This window comes from Rattus norvegicus, chromosome 7, assembly GCF_036323735.1.
Source record: "Rattus norvegicus strain BN/NHsdMcwi chromosome 7, GRCr8, whole genome shotgun sequence".
NCBI lineage: Eukaryota > Metazoa > Chordata > Mammalia > Rodentia > Muridae > Rattus > Rattus norvegicus.
In genome coordinates, this window is record NC_086025.1 from 60593587 (window position 1) to 60614141 (window position 20555).

Sequence of the window (20555 nt, forward strand, 5' to 3'; positions counted from 1 at the left end):
GCATGAGCTGAGAACTGACTGTGTTGCTTTCTGTTCTACAGAATATTTCATGATTTTAAAACGTATATAACAGAACTATTAATATTCCAGGGAGGATGGGAGACGGGAAGAAAGTAAATGCTGGCTATGAAACTTCATCTGGTATAAGTGCTCAAACAAGGGTTTGGCCCTTAAGAAAGCTGACACGATGAAGGCATCCTCCTTCCTCTCACGTCCCTTCTCTTCCCTGCCCTACAGCTGCTCAACATTCATAACTAAAGGCAGCAGCAGCCACAGGCTGGTTACACAGCCTAACAGGATGTCCTCTCATCTGGGGGGACTGACTCAAAGGTTGACAAATAACTGTAGAGAAGTGATTTGCTCTTCCTTCCAATGGCTCTAGGAGTCCATCTTTTAATCAGCATACTTAAACACTACCTCAAGCATTTATAAACACCAATTAGTTAAGTTTCTTACTTTGGAAAGTGCCTCGTCATGAACTACGGTGTTGGTTGTTAAGAGAACAAGAACTGTTTGAAGCAGTTTAAGTTCTTCCAGGCTGTTTTCCATGAGCTGCCAAAGCATGTTAATTATGTTTCCAGCAGCGGCCTGTGAATCAGAGGATGGCACACAAAGTCAACCAGACCTGAGAGATGATGAGAGTCACAGTAACATGGTTTACTTTCAACTGTCAACTTAGATACAAACAGAATACACGAGCAACTATCAATTCAGATAGATTCTACTTTAAAATATGAATTATGTTATGTAACTATTTTATGGCACTGAAAACTTGATTCCAAAATCAGCATGCATTCTAGAAAAACCATGCCTTAGACTACAAGTAACTCAATGGAATGCAGTTAATCTTTAATGTTAGTTTCATTTCTAAAGTTATTTTTCTTTCATAAAACTGCCTCATAGGAGATACAGATATGCTTCAATCTTCCCGTGAATGACTCTGACGTGACTCTTAAACAACTCAGATAAAATCTTCAACTTACCTCAGACACCACTTCGTGTGACATGAGCCTCTGGATGGCCGCTAAACACAGCTGAGTGACCTTTGGTTCCTTGGTTCCACACCCCATTAGGAAAGGCTGCACGACTTCTGAGCTGTTCTCTTTCAATGCTTTATTCAGAAAAGATATCAGATGACTTACTGGATCTATTCATAGGGAGGAATGTCTGTCTACACACTTAGAACCTATGGCAACTCTTTCTATGTAAAGTAAATATCCAAATAGAAACAAGGAATAAGAATTCAGGCAATTCAAACAGAGAAGTCTTCACCTCAACTACAGGCGTCCCAGGCTTTCTCTAACAGGGGATTTTGGCTCCTCCCATCTGCTACATACTCTTTGAGAACATGGATTCTTACAAGTTCAGAAATTAACATTTCTTCATGTTATACAAGAGTAAAATAAACAAGAATTCATATTATAGAGCAGAAAGTGGTTCAAATTGTATGGCATCATGCCTTCCACAGTTCATAGGCAGACACCCTGCATTATTTTTATATGCTGCGAATGTTTATAATGCTAATTTCTTCAGGAAATAAACACAACTCCTAGACAATAGCATTCTTCCTGTTATTATGGAAAGAGTATTTTAAATTAACTAGTAAATACACAAACTTTTATTCCAAACTTTTATTTAACTTCTACTAACTCTATTAGTTTTAAAGTAGCAATAATAATTAAATTCAATTGAATGATTATTTTATAACAAAATTTAAAAATAGCTTAAAGACAAAAAAGATAAATAAAACAAGTCTGTCACTTTCAGAGAAACTAAACAAATAGCATGGAATTTTAAATAAAGAGAACATTAAATGTAAGAATCTGATAGCCGTTTTCAAGGAAATAAAACTCATTAATTAACTGCATGTACATCTGACTCAGAAAATATTTTTTCAAAAGCATTTGGGAGAAAATCATTCGCAATCATGACTGAAAGTATGAAAGCCACCACAGCCATCGTTCCCTTCTTACTGTGTTTACAGTACCAGCTATGAGTTTCCTCCTATGAAGCAGGCCTCAAACCCAATAGAGAAGAGTTGACTTTACCCAGTATGCTCACGCCACTTTAGCCCAGATAGGCACATCATGCCTGCCAAGACTGGCATTGGAGGCTGTAGGCGTCACAGCTAGGCAAGAAGAGAGCTGCTGGCTTTCCTGGACAGCACCTTCCAGCAGCACAGTGGCAGCTATCCGAAGGGAAGCCTTCAGCTCAGTTCCAGCTTGATTTCCCTATAACCCCATCCACAGTGTGTGGGGCTCCACCAGCAGGTCTCATCAGCTGGCTCTGGTGGCAACCAAGAGCTTGTATAGCTTTGGGCACCTCTGGGGACTTCCCTGGCAAACACTCAGGAGGAAGGGTCTCACTCACACCTGGCAGTGGCCTTTTGTTTAATAACCCTGGACTTTTAGACCAACACTGCCTAGACATTAGGACATCTCCTTTCTGACTCTCTCACAGATTTTTTTTTTATTAACTTGAGTATTTCTTATATACATTTCAAGTGTTATTCCCTTTCCCGGTTTCCAGGCAAACATCCCCCTCTCCCCTCCCCTTCCTTATGGGTGTTCCCCTCCCAACCCTCCCCCCATTGTCGCCCTCCCCCCCACAGTCTAGTTCACTGGGGGTTCAGTCTTAGCAGGACCCAGGGCTTCCCCTTCCACTGGTGCTCTTACTAGGATATTCATTGCTACCTATGAGGTCAGAGTCCAGGGTCAGTCCATGTATAGTCTTTAGGTAGTGGCTTAGTCCCTGGAAGGTCTGGTTGCTTGGCATTGTTGTACATATGGGGTCTCGAGCCCCTTCAAGCTCTTCCAGTTCTTTCTCTGATTCCTTCAACGGGGGTCCTATTCTCAGTTCAGTGGTTTGCTGCTGGCATTCGCCTCTGTGTTTGCTGTATTCTGGCTGTCTCACAGATATTTTTAAATGGGCTTAAAAAGCGGTAAGTTTCCATATGGGTTTTCCATGCATCCTTAGTTCTGCTCAACCCTGCTCCCTTTCTTCCTCCATGCCCTATTGCTGCTTCCCACACCCTCCTCAAATTCCTCACTGTTTTCATATCTACAGTTTGATTATCCTCCTTCCTGCAGGGCAGACTCCACCCAGACAGCAGCCTCTCTCCACAGACGCTCCAAGTTAAATACACAAGGGTACAGATTTGAAGCTGGGATGTGTGAGAGACAGAACACATGTGCTCTGCTGCTCTGAGCCTAGGTTATCTTATGCGATACAATGTTTTTATCGTTTCTACCAAGTTACCTCCAATTTTTGGTTAGTTTTTAATCCCAATTTTACATGGTACTTTTTGACATTTATCCATTATATATAACATGCTTTGTTTTTTGATTGGTATGTTTACTGTTAAATGCATTTTAGTTTGTTTGATATTTCATTTTAAATTGATTCTTTGAGAGTTTCATACATGTACACCTTTGTAGGGCGCCCTCCGGTGGTGAACAACGGTACTGCGCATGCGCAGGTTTTTGCACCTGGTGTCAGTTGGCCGTTAATATGCTAATGAGGGGGAGGTACCATGCTAGTGAGTTGATTCATTCTCCGCCAATCCCTGGAGGACAAGTAGTGAGGTGATAGTGGGGTGACCCGTGCTCCACCAATCCCTGAGAGATTATTAGTATACTGTTGTGTATATATAAGGCGAGCGACTTTGCCGCTCGTGGTCCCCTGTCCCTGTTCAAGAGAGCTGTACAGTAAAGGCTTGTTCGCAGAAGAATCCTGTTGCCACGCGTCGTTCTTACTGGCGAGACGTTGGGCGCGCGACACACCTTTTTTTTTTTTTTTTTGACCATACCAACTCTCCACTCTCCCCGGCTCCTTCCCCGTTCCCCTCCCAACTTGATGCCTTTTTCAAAGCCTATTGAGTCAACTCTGCTGTCTTTTTATGTCTAGGGTGTGGGCCATCCACTCGAGCACAGGCAGCATGCTAGCACGGATACTTCCCTGAAGAAAACCGAGTTTGTAGAACAGCCTCAAATGCCAAGACTCTTCAGTCGGGGATGGGCTCCATGAGCCCCTCCTCTATTTTATGTAAAATTTCTGACTGGCTTGATCTTGTGTAGGTCTTATACAGACAATCAGAGCCACTGTGAGCTCTTGAGTGCAATGGCCCAGTTGTTTGCAAAAGACATTGTCACTGATGTCTTTCCCAACCCCTGGTCCTTACAATATTTGTTCCCCCTGTTCTATAATGTTCCAGTGGGGAGGGGGTGTGATACATATGTGCCATTAAGGGATGAGCATGTCACGGTTACTCTTTTTCTGTACTCTGATCATCTGTGGCTCTCTGTATTAATTTACCAACAAATTTCATAATTTTATTTGTCTTTACAGCTGAACAATATTCCACTGTGTATTATGTTCCATAATTTTATTAAACATCTTGGGCTCTATCAGTGAATTTAGTTACTGCTGATGAACTAATCTGCCATGATGCTAAGCTATCTTCTATATATGTGTGTTTATAACCACAGACAAATGTTACTCACTCCCAGCCTCTCTATGCAGAAGACGGGAGGAAACAACGTAAGTGGAATATAGGGAGAAGGGCTGTGAAATGCTGTCTCTGGGTGTGACACAACCAGTGTAGATGAGACCACACAGCACCTGTGGCACCTGCAAGAGCCCACAGAAAACTGGACTTGTTAAATGTCAAGCACAGATTAAGGAAGGGGTCCCCTTCCTGTTGAAGTATTGCCCACTGATGCATTCTGGGGAAGAAAGTAATTATCGTTCATTGGCACTAAATTCCAAGTCCATGGTCACACAACCCTAGTGAGGTCTCAGGAGAAAAAAAAAAAAAAAGAAGCAAGACATGACTGTTTGAAAGGGAACTGAAGGGAGGTAGAGAGGTTTCTATTAAGTAACCATAATGTACTTTGCACATGTAAAAAAGTGCTAAACAAGTGGTTTTTTTTATTTTGATGTTGAATATTTAAATCTATTTTCTACCTTTCAAAGTACACACTATGGAATGATAAACTAAGACTACAACTTCCAAAGACATTCTCTGTAAAGCCCCTCACTGGAGTATCATAAATTACTAATTTAGCACAGTTTAGAGAGAGACTCACACTGGGAAAGAGGAACAGAGCCCTAGGGCTTTCTTTCCTATTCCCTTACTTTCTGGAGCATGAAAATTTTAACTCAAACCTGAAGACAGTAATTCCATAACAATATTGCAAAGACATTGAAGTAAGCAATTAAAATATGATTTTTGAACTGATATAATTCTGTATATTATGGAATCATAATGGACTAAAACTAGAAATCGAATAACAAGAGAAAACACAAAAAAGCTACAAATGTTTAGAGATCAAACAACACATTCTTAAATGGCCAGTAGATAATTAATCAAGAACAAATTTTTCCTAGGATCAAATACAAAGGACAGTATAAGTTATTTGAGATGCAAAAAGCAAAAACAAAAAAACCACCACCACAACAGCAAAGCCAACAGTTGCAACTGGAATTTTAGAGTTATGAACGTTTACATTTTAACATCATAAAGATTTCAAATAACTGAACAATGAACTTCAGGGTCCTAGATAAAGAACTGAAACCCCAAAACAGCAGACAGGAAGAAATAATAAAGGGGAGAAGTTAAAATAGAACCAACAAAGCAAAGAAAAATACTAATAAAAACCAGAAAAAAATGGAACATAATACCAATGAAATCCAGAGCATGATTCTCGAATACTTTGAAAATCCATCATCCAATAAGCTAGAAAATACTCAAGAAATGGATAAATTCTTAGAAGTATAACTTATGAAAATGAATTCAAGAGATTATGGAAACCTAAGTGAATTCATAAAGATAACAAACTGAAGTAGTAATAAAGAACCTCGAGAAAGGAAAGGCTAAAAGTGGCCACATTCTATCAAACCTTTATCAAAGAGCTTGCAGCAGTGTTCCTCAGGCTGACTCATAAAGTAGAAAAGAGAAGAACACTACCAAACTCACTCTGTGACACTAGCATTACTGATACAAAACCAGATAAAAACCTAACAAAAGCATCGAACGCTCTGGTCTGGTTTCTCTGATGAACACAGAAGCCAAAGTTCTCAATAAAATACAAACCAAATTTGAGAAAGTGTTAAGAAATACACCATAATCAAATACACGTCATTGAAAATACAAAGATGACCCAATATGTATGGTCAACAAGTTTAAGGAGCACATGAACGGTGTAAGGACAAGAATCAAGTGATGATCTCAATGGACAGGGAAAGTCTTTGACAAGCTGAGCATCCCTTCAAGGTAGGTAAAGAGAAGAGCAGGAGAATGTCTCAATACAAGAGCGGCTCTGGACAGCAATCTCATACACAGCATATGCAAATGGCAGAGGAGGAGAGAAGTCCCTTTACACAAGGAACTCTTCCATTCCTGTCCAACCAATAGTTCCCAAAATCTTAGAGCAATAAACCGTGAGAAAGAAATAAAAGAGATAAAATAGAAAAGAAAGAATGCCTATTTGCACATGGCATGATCTTATTAGTCTTTTTTTTTTTCAATTGCGCTATGTATTTATTATCTATAGTTAATGCAGTAAGAGGGGTCAAAAGCTTGCAGGCTACACAATTTCACAAGAAGCATTGTAGGGAAAGAGAAGGGCTGAGATTTATCTACTGTATCTTAGGGTCTTGGTGGACACATTCCTGGGGGAGGTGGGTCTCTAATTCCTGGAGGGGGCATGCCTATAGGTGTCCCTCGAGCAGGGAGAAGTCCAATTGGTGGGCCCATGGGTGGTCTCATACCAGGTGGAGGAGCCATAATGCCTGGAGGTGGGGTTGTTCTGCCTACAGGTGGAGGTGGAGTTCCCCGTCCTGGCGGGTACTGGGTTGGGGCTCCTGCAATGCTAGCAGTAGCAGCAACAGCAGCAGCTGCAACAGTGCCTCTTCCCTGTGGGGTCATGACCTGCTGGGATGGGCCTCCCACTCCTCAGACAGGGCCTGCTAATCCAGCAGGAGCTTGGGGAATAGGTACACCTGCTGGTACTCCTCTGCCAGCTGCTCTTCCAACACCGGGGCCACCTGCAGCACCAGCAAGTGGCACACGAGCAATGCCAGTATCTTTAGGAGGTGGACCCTCCACTGTCATGGAAACCAAGTTCTCTCCACGTAGCAAGACCAGACCCAAAACCCGTTTTTCTTCACGTTCTGGCTGTTTGCATTCTTTGGCTTGATCTTCCTGAACTCATCACAATCACAGAGGATCAAATTCATATGCTTGTCAAAAGCCTTAAAGGTGCCAATGAAGATTCTTCCATCTTGCAGGATACATCTCGTTCTATAGTCAATATGCTGCAGCATCTTGCTACTCTTACCCACAGTCATGATTGCTGTTCCGCAATAGCAGTTGTCAACACTAAAATTTCAAGATCCTTAATACTTGGGGAAGGGCAATAAATAAAGGTTTGATGCAGACTATTAACACAGTGTAAGCTTGACCAAAGTTTCACAAACAGTGGATAGGTCCTGTTTTTGTTGACTTCCACCACCTTGAAGTTCCAATACTGCTTTAACTACCTCTTGGTGTCTCAGCTAAGAACGCCTGTCTCAGTTCTGCCTGGAAATCCACCACAGAAATTTGCTGTTGCTGAGAACGCCGTGGGTACAAGTGACACTCTTGGTTGCTCAGTGAGGCTGTCCTTCTACGTTTGACCTGGACCTCAATCTCTGGCATGTGCTGTTCAGTAGTTCTCAAGTGTAAACGATCCCTTCCTCGCTCCATTGCGTTGCAAATCCCTCCTCAGAACCAAGCGTCTGGCATCTCCAGCACCCTCTACTCTCTCGATCTTAGTCTTAAAACAAGACCCTAAACATTCCACCAGAAACCTCTCAGAAGTGGTGGGAAATGTGAGCAAAGTAATGGTGTGAGCGATCTCAGCAGAGGAAGACGTGTTGCAAGCCTGGCTTCCAGCTCCCTCCTTCCCATTGTGATTAAGTCCAGGAATCCAAAGGACAGCACATGCTTTGTTCTCTTTCTGCCCTTAGAGCAGTGCTGGACGCCAGGACCAGGCCTGAGTCTCCTCCATGCCTGGCTGCCAACAGCTCTGCGTTTCTTCCAGTCCCACTTAATCACGACACACCAGTTTGACTAGTAACACACGAACCTATCTTGACAACATTGGTCTTCACAAGATGTCTGAACACAACCATGATTTCCAGGAGACAATAGGGCCAGAGAAGGCCTCCAGTCCCTTTATGTCAGAATTCATGATTAGACAAATACTCCAAGCGTAAACCCAAATAATATTAGGTTGGGTGTGTGATATAATTCACAGCCTACGTTAAGGAAGGGCTCAGTGTTCCCATGTAATACAATAATAATAGCAACAAGTCCTGCCAAAGCTGGATTCCCAGTGAACGTGATTGTTGGGGGGAGGGCGGCAATGGGGGGGAGGATGGGGAGGGGAACACCCATATAGAAGGGGAAGGGGGGGTTGGGGGTTGCTGGCCTGGAAACCAGGAAAGGGAATAACATTTGAAATGTAAATAAGAAATACTCAATTTAATAAAGATGGAAGAAAAAATAAATAAATAAGAAGATAGAAGCTTGATAAAGTTTTCTAACAGAATTGCTGTCCATGTGAAAAAAATCAATTTAAAAGTGTTCACCATATCAAATGTTCTGTTTTTCCCCCTCTATTTTTTGTTAATCAGTAATAGTTGTTTTTTAACAAAAAAAAGGAAAGAAAGAACAAAGGCTGGCTCTAGTTTTAGACAGCATTTCATTTTAGAAGGGAAGCTTCTGGCAGGAAGACATACGTGAGGGAGCAGGCGAGTAAACGGGATGGAAGACCCCAGGAAGCAGCGAACACAGATGAAGTACAACAGCCATCTTTCTTCCTCCTGGGATCCTATGCAATGCTTACTTACAAGGACTATGCTGCAATGTACTGTACGGTGTTAAGCAAGCACACTGCTGGAGAATGGCTCGGCAGGGAAGACCCGACTTCAGTTCCCAGTACTCAGACGGAGGCTCCCAACTGCCTGCAGCGCTACTTCCAGGGGATCTGATCCTACTCCTGGGCCTTCCTGGGCATCAGGCACACACACGGTACACATACAGTGATGCAGGTAAAACACTCACACACACAAAATTAAAAAATAATTTGTAAGATATCACAAATGCATATATCGATAAAACTATACTAAAACAAACAGGTAAATTGCTTTTTATGTCAGAAAAAATTCTGAAGCATATTTGCTCATTGCTATTTAGAGACTTTTTTAGTATTAAGACTATGTAGACAGAAAAAGGTAAGAAGTCTAAGAAACCAACAGAGTTGCAGATAGTGACTAAGGTTTTACATGCATACTGATGCTAGGTGAAAGCAGCCATGGTAAATGCAATCACCAGGGTTTGGGCTAAGAGTTAGATATAGAACTTTTAAAGATATTACAACTTGATAGATTTCTCTGCTAAAAATATACATTAAAAAGCAGAATATAACTTTTATGTTATACACGCCTTCTTGAATTTTAGTAGCTTGTAATCTAGGATCACAATCAGTTGTAGCATAGAGCAGTCAAGTGAATATTCTCCGTGGGTAAAGTGTGTCAACTGAGTAGTGGTGGTGGTGGAGAAAGCAAAGATGAGAAAGAACATCCTTGATTCGAAGGAGCTGGAAGCTTTAAGGTTTCTCATTTCAAGGAATTGTATAGCTTACCTCTGGGAAATACAATCAGTTCACAACTGAGGGGCATTCACATGTTCTATAGCATGAACAACATACTCAGGTGCATGTAGATGCTCAAAAACTGATGGCATTCTTTAAAGAGTCTGTTTAATTGTTAGTAAAATCTTCACCACTAATTGAATTCAATGCAAAAAAATTACCTGCCAAAATTTCGGTGTTTCTTGCAGCTATTGTTTTAACTTTTATTATTCCCGATTCAGCAGCCTGTGGGAACAAAAATAATTAGCAAATAAAACTTACTATAAACAGAATTATGTGTGAGAAATAAATACAAAATTAAAAGTGCAAAGAGTCACTATCATGTTTATTTTACAAACACTAGAGACCCAATAGCGGCACACACACACACCACATGACAGAACCCTGTCATCTGGCTTACTCACATGCAAACTGCACTTTGTCTGATGCCATCCTGTGCTTAAGGCATACCTAGAATGCCTGAACACTGTACAGAATTATATATTCAAAAAATACAACAACAAAAACCCAATGAGAAGAATGAGATTCCTTTCCTCTTTGCACACATCTCCCCTTTCTACCAAAAGCCCCAAAATCAAGTAAAATTACTCTCATGAACTAACAGCCCAATTCTATTTTTTCCTTTCTATATTTTAAAAATTTATTTATAATGTATGTATTTGTGGGGAGCTATAAAGTTCAGAGAGAGCATTGGGTCATTTGAAACTGGAGTTATAAGTGCTTGTTAAGCCACCCAATGTGGGTGCTACAGTCTAATGTCAAGTCATGAATGCAAACACACACACACACACACACACACACACACACACACACACGAAAAGAAGGGGAAGTCACATTTATCCCTAAATTTAAGGAATCACCACAGACTATTGCTACCTTAGACATTAGACCTACTTCATCATTCCCCAATTTTTTACAACATGTGTCGCTAGAAAATTTTACTAAACATGTTTATTTTTAAAATACATATATCAAAGTCATAGTAATGCTAGCATAGCCTACATAGTCTAGTGAAGAGGAAACTTAAGGGTTCTTTGGAAAGTTGGTTGGATGATGTTTTGCTGGGACAAACACATGAAGGAAGGTTTTGTTAAAGTGGACGCAGGAAAAAGGCTCAGGCAGACTCGTGAAGAAACACTGTGCTAAAGCAGACACAGGAGAGAGGATGCTCTGCTAAAGCAAGCACGTGAAAGGACACGCGATGAAGGATCCTTGGCTAACAACACACATGTATTGGTCCGCCTTGCACTGCGTGGTTGAGCCGCATTTGTTGGGAAGCCATAGAGAGAAACACACCAAAAACCTTCTGGTGTGCTGCAGTTTTTCAGTGTACTGGGGCTGACTGGATACACATGCAGAGCCAAGAACCGTGCTGAAGCAAGGCATGTGGAGGACACGTAATGTTTGGAGGGGTATAACTAGGACTCCATGGAGGGACAGAGACAGAGCTTGGCCTGCTGGTACAGCTAGCTGTGCAATGCTTGTGGGTTTTGCATCTTTGCTGATCTTTGTTTCCCTGAGAGAGGCACAGCCTAGAACCTGGCACTCCTCCTGGTTCTTCCTACTGACAAGCCAAGGCCAAGACTTGGCTGCCTGTTAGGTCATGCCACCACTGTTGCTATCCTGACTCTACCGAACTGGACTGCTGTGTATCAGTGAAGTATTTGCAAGAGGATGGAGCTGCCGCTGCCTGCTGACCTGTGAACTGAACTGCCGATTTCCAGACAACACCGATGGAAGTTGTTCCAAAGACCCTTTCCAACAATTCCCCTTCCCCATAGCCTTTCTTTTTCACTACATCTGGTGGGTGGTGGGCTAGAAGGGAGGTTAAAGTGTCTAAGAACCATCATTAAAAATAAGATTTGAAAAAAATTGATGTTACGGTCTGGAGATGGCTGTAGAAAATGAGGTCTTTGAGGGAGGATGGATGCCTGTGCTGAGCCAGGATAGGCAGTAAGTGAAACACTAGCTCAAACAAAAGAACAACAGTTAGGCCTGGAGAACAGCCCAGCTCAGCAGTTAAGAGCACTAGCTACTCTGTCAGAGGACCTGGGTTCAACAAAACCTGCTTCAGGGGATATGACAGCCTCTTCTGGACTCCATGGGAATACACACGGTGCACAGACAGACATGCAAGCAAAACACCCACACATATAAAAGCAAACAGATCTTTTGTAATTTTAATAAAATGTAAAGTTTTTCCTATGATCACTCACTGTATAAATCAACTGTAAACACGGCTAAGTTTTCTGCTGAGTGAAGAGTCAGGGACAAGTTGCCAGTTCAGAAGACCTGAATGGTTATACGGGTGTTTCTGAGGGCACTGAGAGCTGGGAAGAGAGAGGAAGTCGTTCACACTCTGCTGCATTTACACTCCACACACTTGAGCTGAGGGTCTCTTTTAGTCACTGTTTTTCTCTGATTCCTTCCCAGAACCACCCAGAAAAGCCTTGGCCTCATTGTGACCCTAAAAGCTCTTCCTGACCATTCCCATAATTTTATGATTTTAATGATTTTCAAAATGCTTAAGAATCCTAAATTATATCTCTGTTCTTGACTCATATCCTAAACAGCAGGACTTAATCAACTTGAGTGTTTATACTTAAGTTCAATACAATAAATAAATAAACAATAAACCGCCATCCTCCTCTACTCTGAACCGCCACCTCATTGGCCAGTAAACCATGTTTCATCTTACTCAAATCCTCGTTTATTTCTGAGCATTACCCATCTGGCCACTAACCATGCCTGGGAGCTTCTTCAACACTGCCCAGACACAAAGTCTGTTTCATTAACACATCTTGGAGTTTTTCTCTTACTTCCATACTTCCGTTCAAACTTACTTTCTCTACCTATCATGTCCTCCATTATTCAATGGCTTATCTGTCAATGGGTGACTTGCATCCGCCCTTATTAGTGTATCTCAGAATTATGGGCTGGGGACATACGTGGTGGTAGTGTGCTGCCCAGCATACATATGTTCTCGGGTTCAATACATAACACTGCAAAAATAAATGAATAAATGAGCAAACAGATAAATGAAGTGCTCCTAAAAATTAAGCAGTGTAGGGAAATCTTCTAAAAGGAAAACTTTTCTAGAACTGCTACATCCCTGACAAACCTAAGTATATACAGACACAGCGAAGAACACCCACTTTGGGTTCGTATAATTTAGTCACAGAGTACTTCCTATTCTGCAGGAAGCACTGAGGTAGAGAAGCAAGCAAACAAAACAAACAGAAACAAGAAACAAGGAAGAAACTGTAAACTTCTTAAAATTACAACATTTGAACAGTCCCCGATGCAAACCCCAGACCCCAGCTCTATGTGCAATGCTCTGCTCAAGTTGGTGCCGTTCCCTCCATGTGGGTGCTGTTTTAGCATCATCAGCGACACGTTTTCAGCTATTCACGTCTAAGTCTTACATCACTAAAGGCTCTTCACCTCCAGTACTGTCCAGACCTTTTACTGGGAATGCTTCGCCATTCATCACAAGCCCTGACACTATTAGTGCTTACCACACCTCCTTTTAAATAAGTAGCTACATAATAAAGGTTTCTAAATGAAAAGTTAACATGCTATGAAAATTCAAACTCACTTAAAAGAGAGCTGTCTCACAGAAAGAAAAACATCCCAAGAACTCTGACCACGGATTCACAAATCTACTAGATTTATGGTTTATTTCTCTGTCACTCTCATCTTGGTTCTGATCTGTTACATGATAGGTTCATCCTCAAGCTGCCTTCAATCTTTGCAACAAAAATAACTGCCCAGCAGTGAAATGTACTTATTCAACAGCTCAGCATTTCTACGGCACTAAACAGAAGACAGATGAGTCTCTTCCAGTAGATTTTAACCTGGAAGCCTTCTTATTTATTTCTAACTAGAGTATGCTTTATGAAGTAGAGGGGAGAGGTGGAATGTCTTCTTAAATGTGTATAAGTACTTTGCCTGCATGGATATATGTGCACCATGTGCATGCTCAATACCTAGAGGTCAGAAGAGGGTGTTGGATACTCTGGAACTGGACTTATGGATGGCAGGTGGGAACTGCCATGTGGATGCTGGGGAAACCAAGCCTGAGTTCTCTGTAGGAGCAACAAGTGCTCTTAACCAATGAGCCATCTCTCCAGGCCCAAGGTGGAGAATATTCAAGCTAGATTAAGCCAACAAAGCACTCAGCAGATAGAATTCAATTAGTTCGTCTATATCCAGAGGGCTCTGGGTGAAGAATGTAAACTATCAATAAAGAAAGGAAAATAATGTCTGCTACAGAAGGAATGGATATGCCCATTAGTAGAACTCCTACAGATTACTTTTCTTTAATGTTTATAAATTAGAAATGGTGGTGCATGTCTGTCATTCCAACAGGCAGGTGAAGGAAGCAGGAGGTTCAGGAGGTCAAGACCAGCTTCACCTATATAATAAGTTCAAGACTAGCTTGCGGTACATGAGACTTCTAAAAATAAACACAAACTGGCTTTAAATGTTGCTTCCTTTTATAAAAACTCATGTTTCTGCTTTTATCAAATATATCTTTTATACCTTATGAGAAAAAGTTAAAACAAATTTTTCAAAATTCCTAATTAATTACTCATAGAGCACCACAGTGTTATGAAAATTAAAGAAAAAATGTGAAATTTAACTTACTTTCAACTTAGGTAATATAATGTATTTACTTTCAACTTAGGTAATATAATGTATTTACTTTCAACTTAGGTAATATAATGTATTCATAAAACGCAAAGGAAGTATGGGGATGCCTTGAAGACTTTTTACATGTCAGGTAAATGCTAAGATCTAAAGTCAAATGCACACTTGAGAGTGCTAAAAAGATACAGAATAGCCCTTAAAGGACAATATGCTCATAAAACAATTACACGTTGAAACCAATAAAATATTCTGTAACATTCAATTACCTGACAATTATAGTTTCAATGACCACATATGACATTTTATTCCAAACTCACAGTTTCTAAGAAATCAACTTTCTTTAGTAAGTAAAATGGAAGACTAGAATGCAGGGTGTACATAGATGGCTAATATCCATACATTGTGCCTCTCTCTTTCCCATCCTTTTCTTCAAACTTTAAACTTCAGTAAGGATCTAGTTCACCAGTCCTAGGCATACAGTTTTATGCTACAGTGGCTAGAAAGATAGGTGAGATGCAATTGTAATCTTTTAGGATTTACTTACAAAAGAGTAGGGAAAACTCAAAAATACAACAGAAGGTAAAAAGGATGAGTTAAAGAAAAAGGGTAAGTGGATGGACGGAATGAATGGACAAACGGATGGGGGAGTGAAAGCATCTGGGACCTCACTCATGATAAACGGGCTGAGAAGAATTCAGGACAGATAATATAAGACAGGATTCTAAATGGGGGAAGGAGGGAGTCAATGGGGGAAAAGGGGACCCTCAGGATCCGGAGGATGAAAGGTGGAAGCAGGGCATGTTGAAGACTAACGTATGATTGCTGCCTAAATAAACTGTGTGAGGATGAGGAAGCCAGAGAGGTGGAAGATCAAGCAGCTATGAGTGCTATCCTAAGAAATTTAATAATAACAACCAAGAGTGCTAATTTACTTATGTCATTGATAAGTACCAAAAGTCAGGCACCATGTTAAAACCCAGTGTAGGATAGTGCATCAGAAGATGGGGAAGAAAAGGAAATCTAGTAAGGACAGGGAGCAACAGGAGAGCAAAGGCAGCCGTAAAGAGTCACAGAAGCAGTGTGATGTAACCATTAACAAGACAAAAGAATAGGAATGTTCGCAGAGTGTGGTTCAATGACAAGAAGTCTATCTGAACTATGTGGGATATTCTGGTAGAGGTGTTACACAGGCTGATGGAAACCAGAGTGGATGACACAGATAAAGCCACTGGCATCATGCTAAGGCCAAAAGCAAGGGGAGTGGCAGAGTACAGGGAAGAGTAGGAGGAAAGCACTGGAGACAAACCACGCTCACACATAAAGAACAGGCCTCCTGAGAGAGGAGACACACTAACAGTGTGCTACAAAACTCAAAATGAGAAACTGTCAAGGGGGAAGGAATGGTCAATAGCCCCAAGTAATGATGTAGACAGATAATGGGTTACCTTTCTGCATCTTTCTGCAGGATGCTATTAATAAAAGGAGACTTACAGATGGATACACAGGGAGTCACATCCAATCCAGCTTTACCCTCTCACTGAACCTTCTGAACCTCCTCATGTGTAAAGTGAACTACTGATTTATTTCATTCTTTTCTTCACAACAGTATCTTGATATGTAGCCCAGGCCAGCCTGAAACTATGTAGATCAGGATAGCCTCAAACTCAGAGACCTGACTACCTCTGCCTCCCAAGTGCTGTGGGTGACACTACACCTGGACTCTTTCTTTCTGCTACGGTCTTGTTAGGTAGCTCAGTCTGGTGTGGAACTTGAGATCCTCTTGCCTCAGCCTACTAAGTGCTAGGTTCTAGGCGTGCCTAGCTATAAAACATTTAAAGTGGTATGTTAAAAGATGCAGTTTCCAACACTTGTAAAAGTTATATTTTATTCAATCAAGTTAACTTCATGAAAAGAAAGGTAGTTTCTATCTTTGTTAGTTTTCTGCCATGTTTTACTCTTAAGAGATTAATAAACTGGTCTGGACTATTAGCACAAACCTACTTTGTACTTGGTTAAAAGTAAGCTACCTCAGAGGAAAGAGAGAAAAAGACTCAAGATGACTTGAAGCCATGGACTGTGTCTTTCACTTCTGTGTCATCAAAGCACAATGCCATAATCGATATGATGCAAATACTTATGCATTTGTCTCTATTCTTATAATTTCAATCCATAAGACAGGAATTTATTCTATTGCACATATGAGGAGAAAGACCACCCATCAAGAGGGAAATAACAGTACTACATTATAAGCGTCTACACTAAAACAGCGTTCAACTAATCACAGCTAGCTTATCCAGCCTCTATTCTTCATGGTCCTTAAAATGAGGTCTGAACTCACACACAGAGGCAAGAACCCTAGCCTCAGATCCCTAATGAAAGACCCAAGAACCTTGCTGTGGCAATAAAAGGCATTCTGTCACCAGGTCTTCAGCAGCCACCAATGAACATGGAACCAAAACTCTACCATGGGGAACCTCTGATTTAGGCAAAAAACCTCTGCCAAGGTGCCAAATAATAACAGAAAGCTGGAAAGCACACAGCCTGGAACCACTATTGTTATTTATGCTTTACTGATTCTGTGATATAGAGAGATAGGTCTGCAGGATGACTCTGTAGTAAAGGTGCTTATCACCAGGTGTGAGTCTGCCTGTCTGCGGATCTCAAATGCCTGATGCCAGTAAGGTCAGACGAGGGCATCGTCGTCCTCTTCAATTCAAGTTAGAGTTAAGAGCAACATATGCACACTAGGAATCAACCCAGGTCCTCTGGAAGAGCTGCCAGTGCTTCTAACCACTGAGCCATCTGTCCAGCCCCAGTAAGACTCTTTCATTCAGCAAATCCTTATGGAACATGCACCATCTACAAGAGCGTAGATTAGAGACGATCACAAGAATGATGCTTGCCAGCACTGCAAAGGCTGGAGCAATTACTAAGCGCTATCTGCACAGTGATCTAGTAGAAACTAAGGAGCTTTAATGAGAGTTTCAGGATTAGTAATGGAGTGAGTTCTAAAACTTTGTAAGTTACCTGTTGGAAGAGTGTTTTTTCCTAATAAAAATACCACAGAAGGTATCAATTAAATTCTAAGGGTAAAGCACAGAAGCCTATAGCACAGAGGAAGCACAGCTCTTAACATGATTGATAGGTCTGGGAACAGCCACAGTTCTATAAATTACTGCTGAAATTACAGTAGGATTTGATGTTTTCTAAATGATTTCTTACAGTAAAAATAACCTCTCTGTCTCTGTAAGGGGTGTGTGTGTGTGTGTGTGTGTGTGTGTGTGTGTGTGTGTGTGAGAGAGAGAGAGAGAGAGAGAGAGAGAGAGAGAGAGAGAAAACAGCACACGTGTGCAGGGGATATTTCAACAGAATCCCACTCTGTAGCCCCAGGCTGACCTCAAATTCATGGCCACGCTCCTGCCTCATCACTCTGGGAGCAGGAATTACAGGTGTGACCCATCATACGAGGTAAAACACCCTAATTCTTTAAAATTATCGGCTATAACTTTCAACAGACAGATGATAGAGAGACAACAAAGAATATCAATACCACAGCAAACTAGTAGTTCTCTGAATGAAACATAGTATCTTCCTCAAAGTGATAGTTACGGCTCCATCCCGGGTAGGAGCTCATTAAAGAAATTGGAATTCCCTGAAAACAGGCACTCACAGAAAACTTCAAGATTCCTGATAAGTTTACATTCTAAACTTTACTAGTCAAGTTCTAATTATAAAACTTTTTACAGTAAGCATATAGTGATAAGTGGAAAAATATGAACTCACTTTGTAACTTTTAATAGCAAGTAGTATGTTAAACTGCAGATATACTAAGCTAAATTAAGTAGAAAATTAAATAACTATTTTAACCTATCTTTGAACTACATTATTTTTTTAAATGTTTTAGATTTATGCACTTTTATTTTATTTTATTTTAGGGGTGTTTTCTTTGTATGTATACACCACATGTGTGCCTGGTATCTTCGAAGGCCTGAAGATGGGGGTCAGATCCCTTGAAACTGGAATTATATAAGGTTGTGAGCAACCAGGTAGGTGCTGGGAATTGAACAAGGGACTTCTGGAAGAGCAACAAGTGCTCTTAACAGCCGAGCCAGCCCACATTATTTTAAAAAGGGCAGTTTTTAAAATACTTCAACAAAAAATGGAATCTTAAGAGAAAAAAGTCAGAGATTAGTGGTTACACTAAATATTTCAATTCAGTATCAGGAAATTTTTATAGGAATACACTGAGCTTGCAGATACTCTTCCTGTGAGCTGCCGCCACCACCATCATCTTCATCTTCCGCCACCACCATCACCATCATCTTCCTCATCATCCTTATCGGCTTTTGAAACAAGGTCTCTTTATGTAGCCCAGGCTGTCTCGGTGTCCACTCTCTAACTCACTGAGATCCCCTTGCATCTGAGTACTGGGGATAAAAAATGGCCACCACACCCGGCCTCCTATACTGGTACCACATTTTAACCCTATTCTACAGCTGAAGAAGCAAACGTATGGACCCAAGAGGCTATACTCAGGTGCATTCGTTTTGCGAAAAATCCTACTAGAATACTGCTTGTGGGGGGCTTAACAGAGTTATTGTAGGCCTTGACCATTTGCTGTTTGTGTTTTAGCTTATTGCAACGATGAGATTGAGAGTTAGGCTGAATAACACAGACAAGAAGGAAATGTTTCCAAGCGAGTGATACCCACACACTATGCACACTTATGTGTGGAGTACAGATTCCGCTACAGAGGTGGATATTCATTTTTACGAGCAATACACCTAAATCGGCTCACTCAAGGAACTTCTTTCCGAAATAAACACAAGAGAATGGAAGAAATCAAATCTCCTTGGAACTCTCAAAGGAAGTCTACTAACAGCATTTGTGGAAGAAGCACCAACTTAAACCTAACTGGCGGAATGAAAATTAGTATAGGGCTGGGGAATCGAAAAGGAACCGGGTCTACCAGGACCAGCCAGGGAGCGCTCGCGACGTTCCCCCTGACGTCGTCTGAGACATACCTCCTTGACAGGTGGGAACTTCTTCTTGCATTCTAGTGACAAGGCCCGCAGGTCGCTCTGCATATTCTCCAGCAGTTTCTTCACAGCCTCGGGGCTGTTGGTGCAGGACATGTTCCCCCTTGGTTCCCCCCGATCTGGACCGGAGCGACCAAGCAAGCACTGTCAGTTGCTTGTGCGACCAGCAGCGAGCCGGTGGCTCCTCAGCCTTTCGCAGCCGGAGCTCAGGGCAAAGCGGGCGCACGGCCGGAGCTGGGCTGCGTCCCCCGAGGCGTGCCCGAGCTCCCCCCGCGTCGTCCCGCACCGCCGCGGGCTGCTCGCCGAGACCTGCCCGCAGCCGTGCCGCCCTACCAGGCTCCACCGGCACCGGCCAAGGAGCCCACCAGACGGGCAGGTCTCTCCCGCTGCCGCAGGGCCCGGCCACGGCGGGCGTCACCGGCCGAACTGGCCACAAGCTTCAGCGATGCCCACTCAGGGTGCCCAGACTTGCCGACGCCATTAGCCGAGTCGCCCACAATTCCGAGCGCGGCCCGGACACGTCAGCCGCACTTCCGGGCTCCGGCCCCCGCCCCCGTCCGGGCCAATCCGGAGGCGAGCCGCTGCAGGGGCGGGGCCAAGCGAGAAGCTCCGACACGCTCCAGCTGGGCAGCGCGGACCTCGCCCCCACGGTCCACGCAAGTGGCCCGCACAGCTGCGCAGGCGCGTCCTGCTTCCTTTTCGCGAGCTGGTAACCTGGGGATGATCCGGGGTTCCTCCCTACGTGTGTTTGCGTTCCATTCTCTTCTGTTACAGATATTTGCTTTTTTTTTTTAAATGAATTTGTCTTGTCCCTCACGTCTACCTTCTTGAGCTCCTCCCCCGACTTATAACACTAATCAACATCTTGCTCCTACCTCCCCAGCCTGAGGACCTAAACGACAATCCTGCGAAGTTGTACCAATCACCTTTGGTTTATTTAACTACGGAGTAGTCCCTTATTTTCCTTATCTGTTACAAGACTCCTCCTGCTCCCCTTATTGCCTCCCCCGCCCCCTTCTACCTATTGTTTTTCCTCGCGGACAGTTCCCTTTTATGTTTTATTTTGCTTTGTTTCTGCAATCTCTCCGCCCCCCCCCCCCACACACACACACACGCCCACCTCCTGGACTGATACCTGGAACATATTAGCTAATTAAGGCTCAAA

At 42.3% G+C, this 20555-nt stretch overlaps 2 protein-coding genes and 1 pseudogene across 4 annotated transcripts in view; all 3 read right to left on the reverse strand.

Annotated features, from left to right (window-relative positions):
• The window catches only part of Mon2 (MON2 homolog, regulator of endosome-to-Golgi trafficking), a 78696-nt gene extending 58815 nt beyond the window's left edge, over positions 1 to 19881 (reverse strand). For 2 of the 3 annotated variants that reach the window (NM_001040176.3, NM_001414945.1), the window contains 4 exon segments: positions 457 to 588; positions 984 to 1111; positions 9860 to 9923; positions 19376 to 19881. In NM_001040176.3, the coding sequence (NP_001035266.2) occupies positions 457 to 588; positions 984 to 1111; positions 9860 to 9923; positions 19376 to 19486 (435 nt within the window). In that variant the 5' untranslated portion in view covers positions 19487 to 19881. 3 annotated transcript variants of the gene reach the window in all.
• On the reverse strand, positions 6515 to 7376 carry Snurfl1 (SNRPN upstream open reading frame like 1; annotated as a pseudogene).
• Positions 7516 to 8405, reverse strand: LOC134478823 (SNRPN upstream reading frame protein-like). Its single transcript, XM_063264596.1, has one exon. It carries the CDS (start codon positions 7745 to 7747, stop codon positions 7535 to 7537), a length of 213 nt encoding a protein of 70 aa, XP_063120666.1. The 5' UTR covers positions 7748 to 8405; the 3' UTR covers positions 7516 to 7534.
• Positions 19882 to 20555: the final 674 nt, after the last annotated feature.

Bases quoted from the DNA above. Each gene is read 5' to 3' on its own strand.
- LOC134478823 (XM_063264596.1), bottom strand. From the start codon at position 7,747: ATGGAGCGAGGAAGGGATCGTTTACACTTGAGAACTACTGAACAGCAC.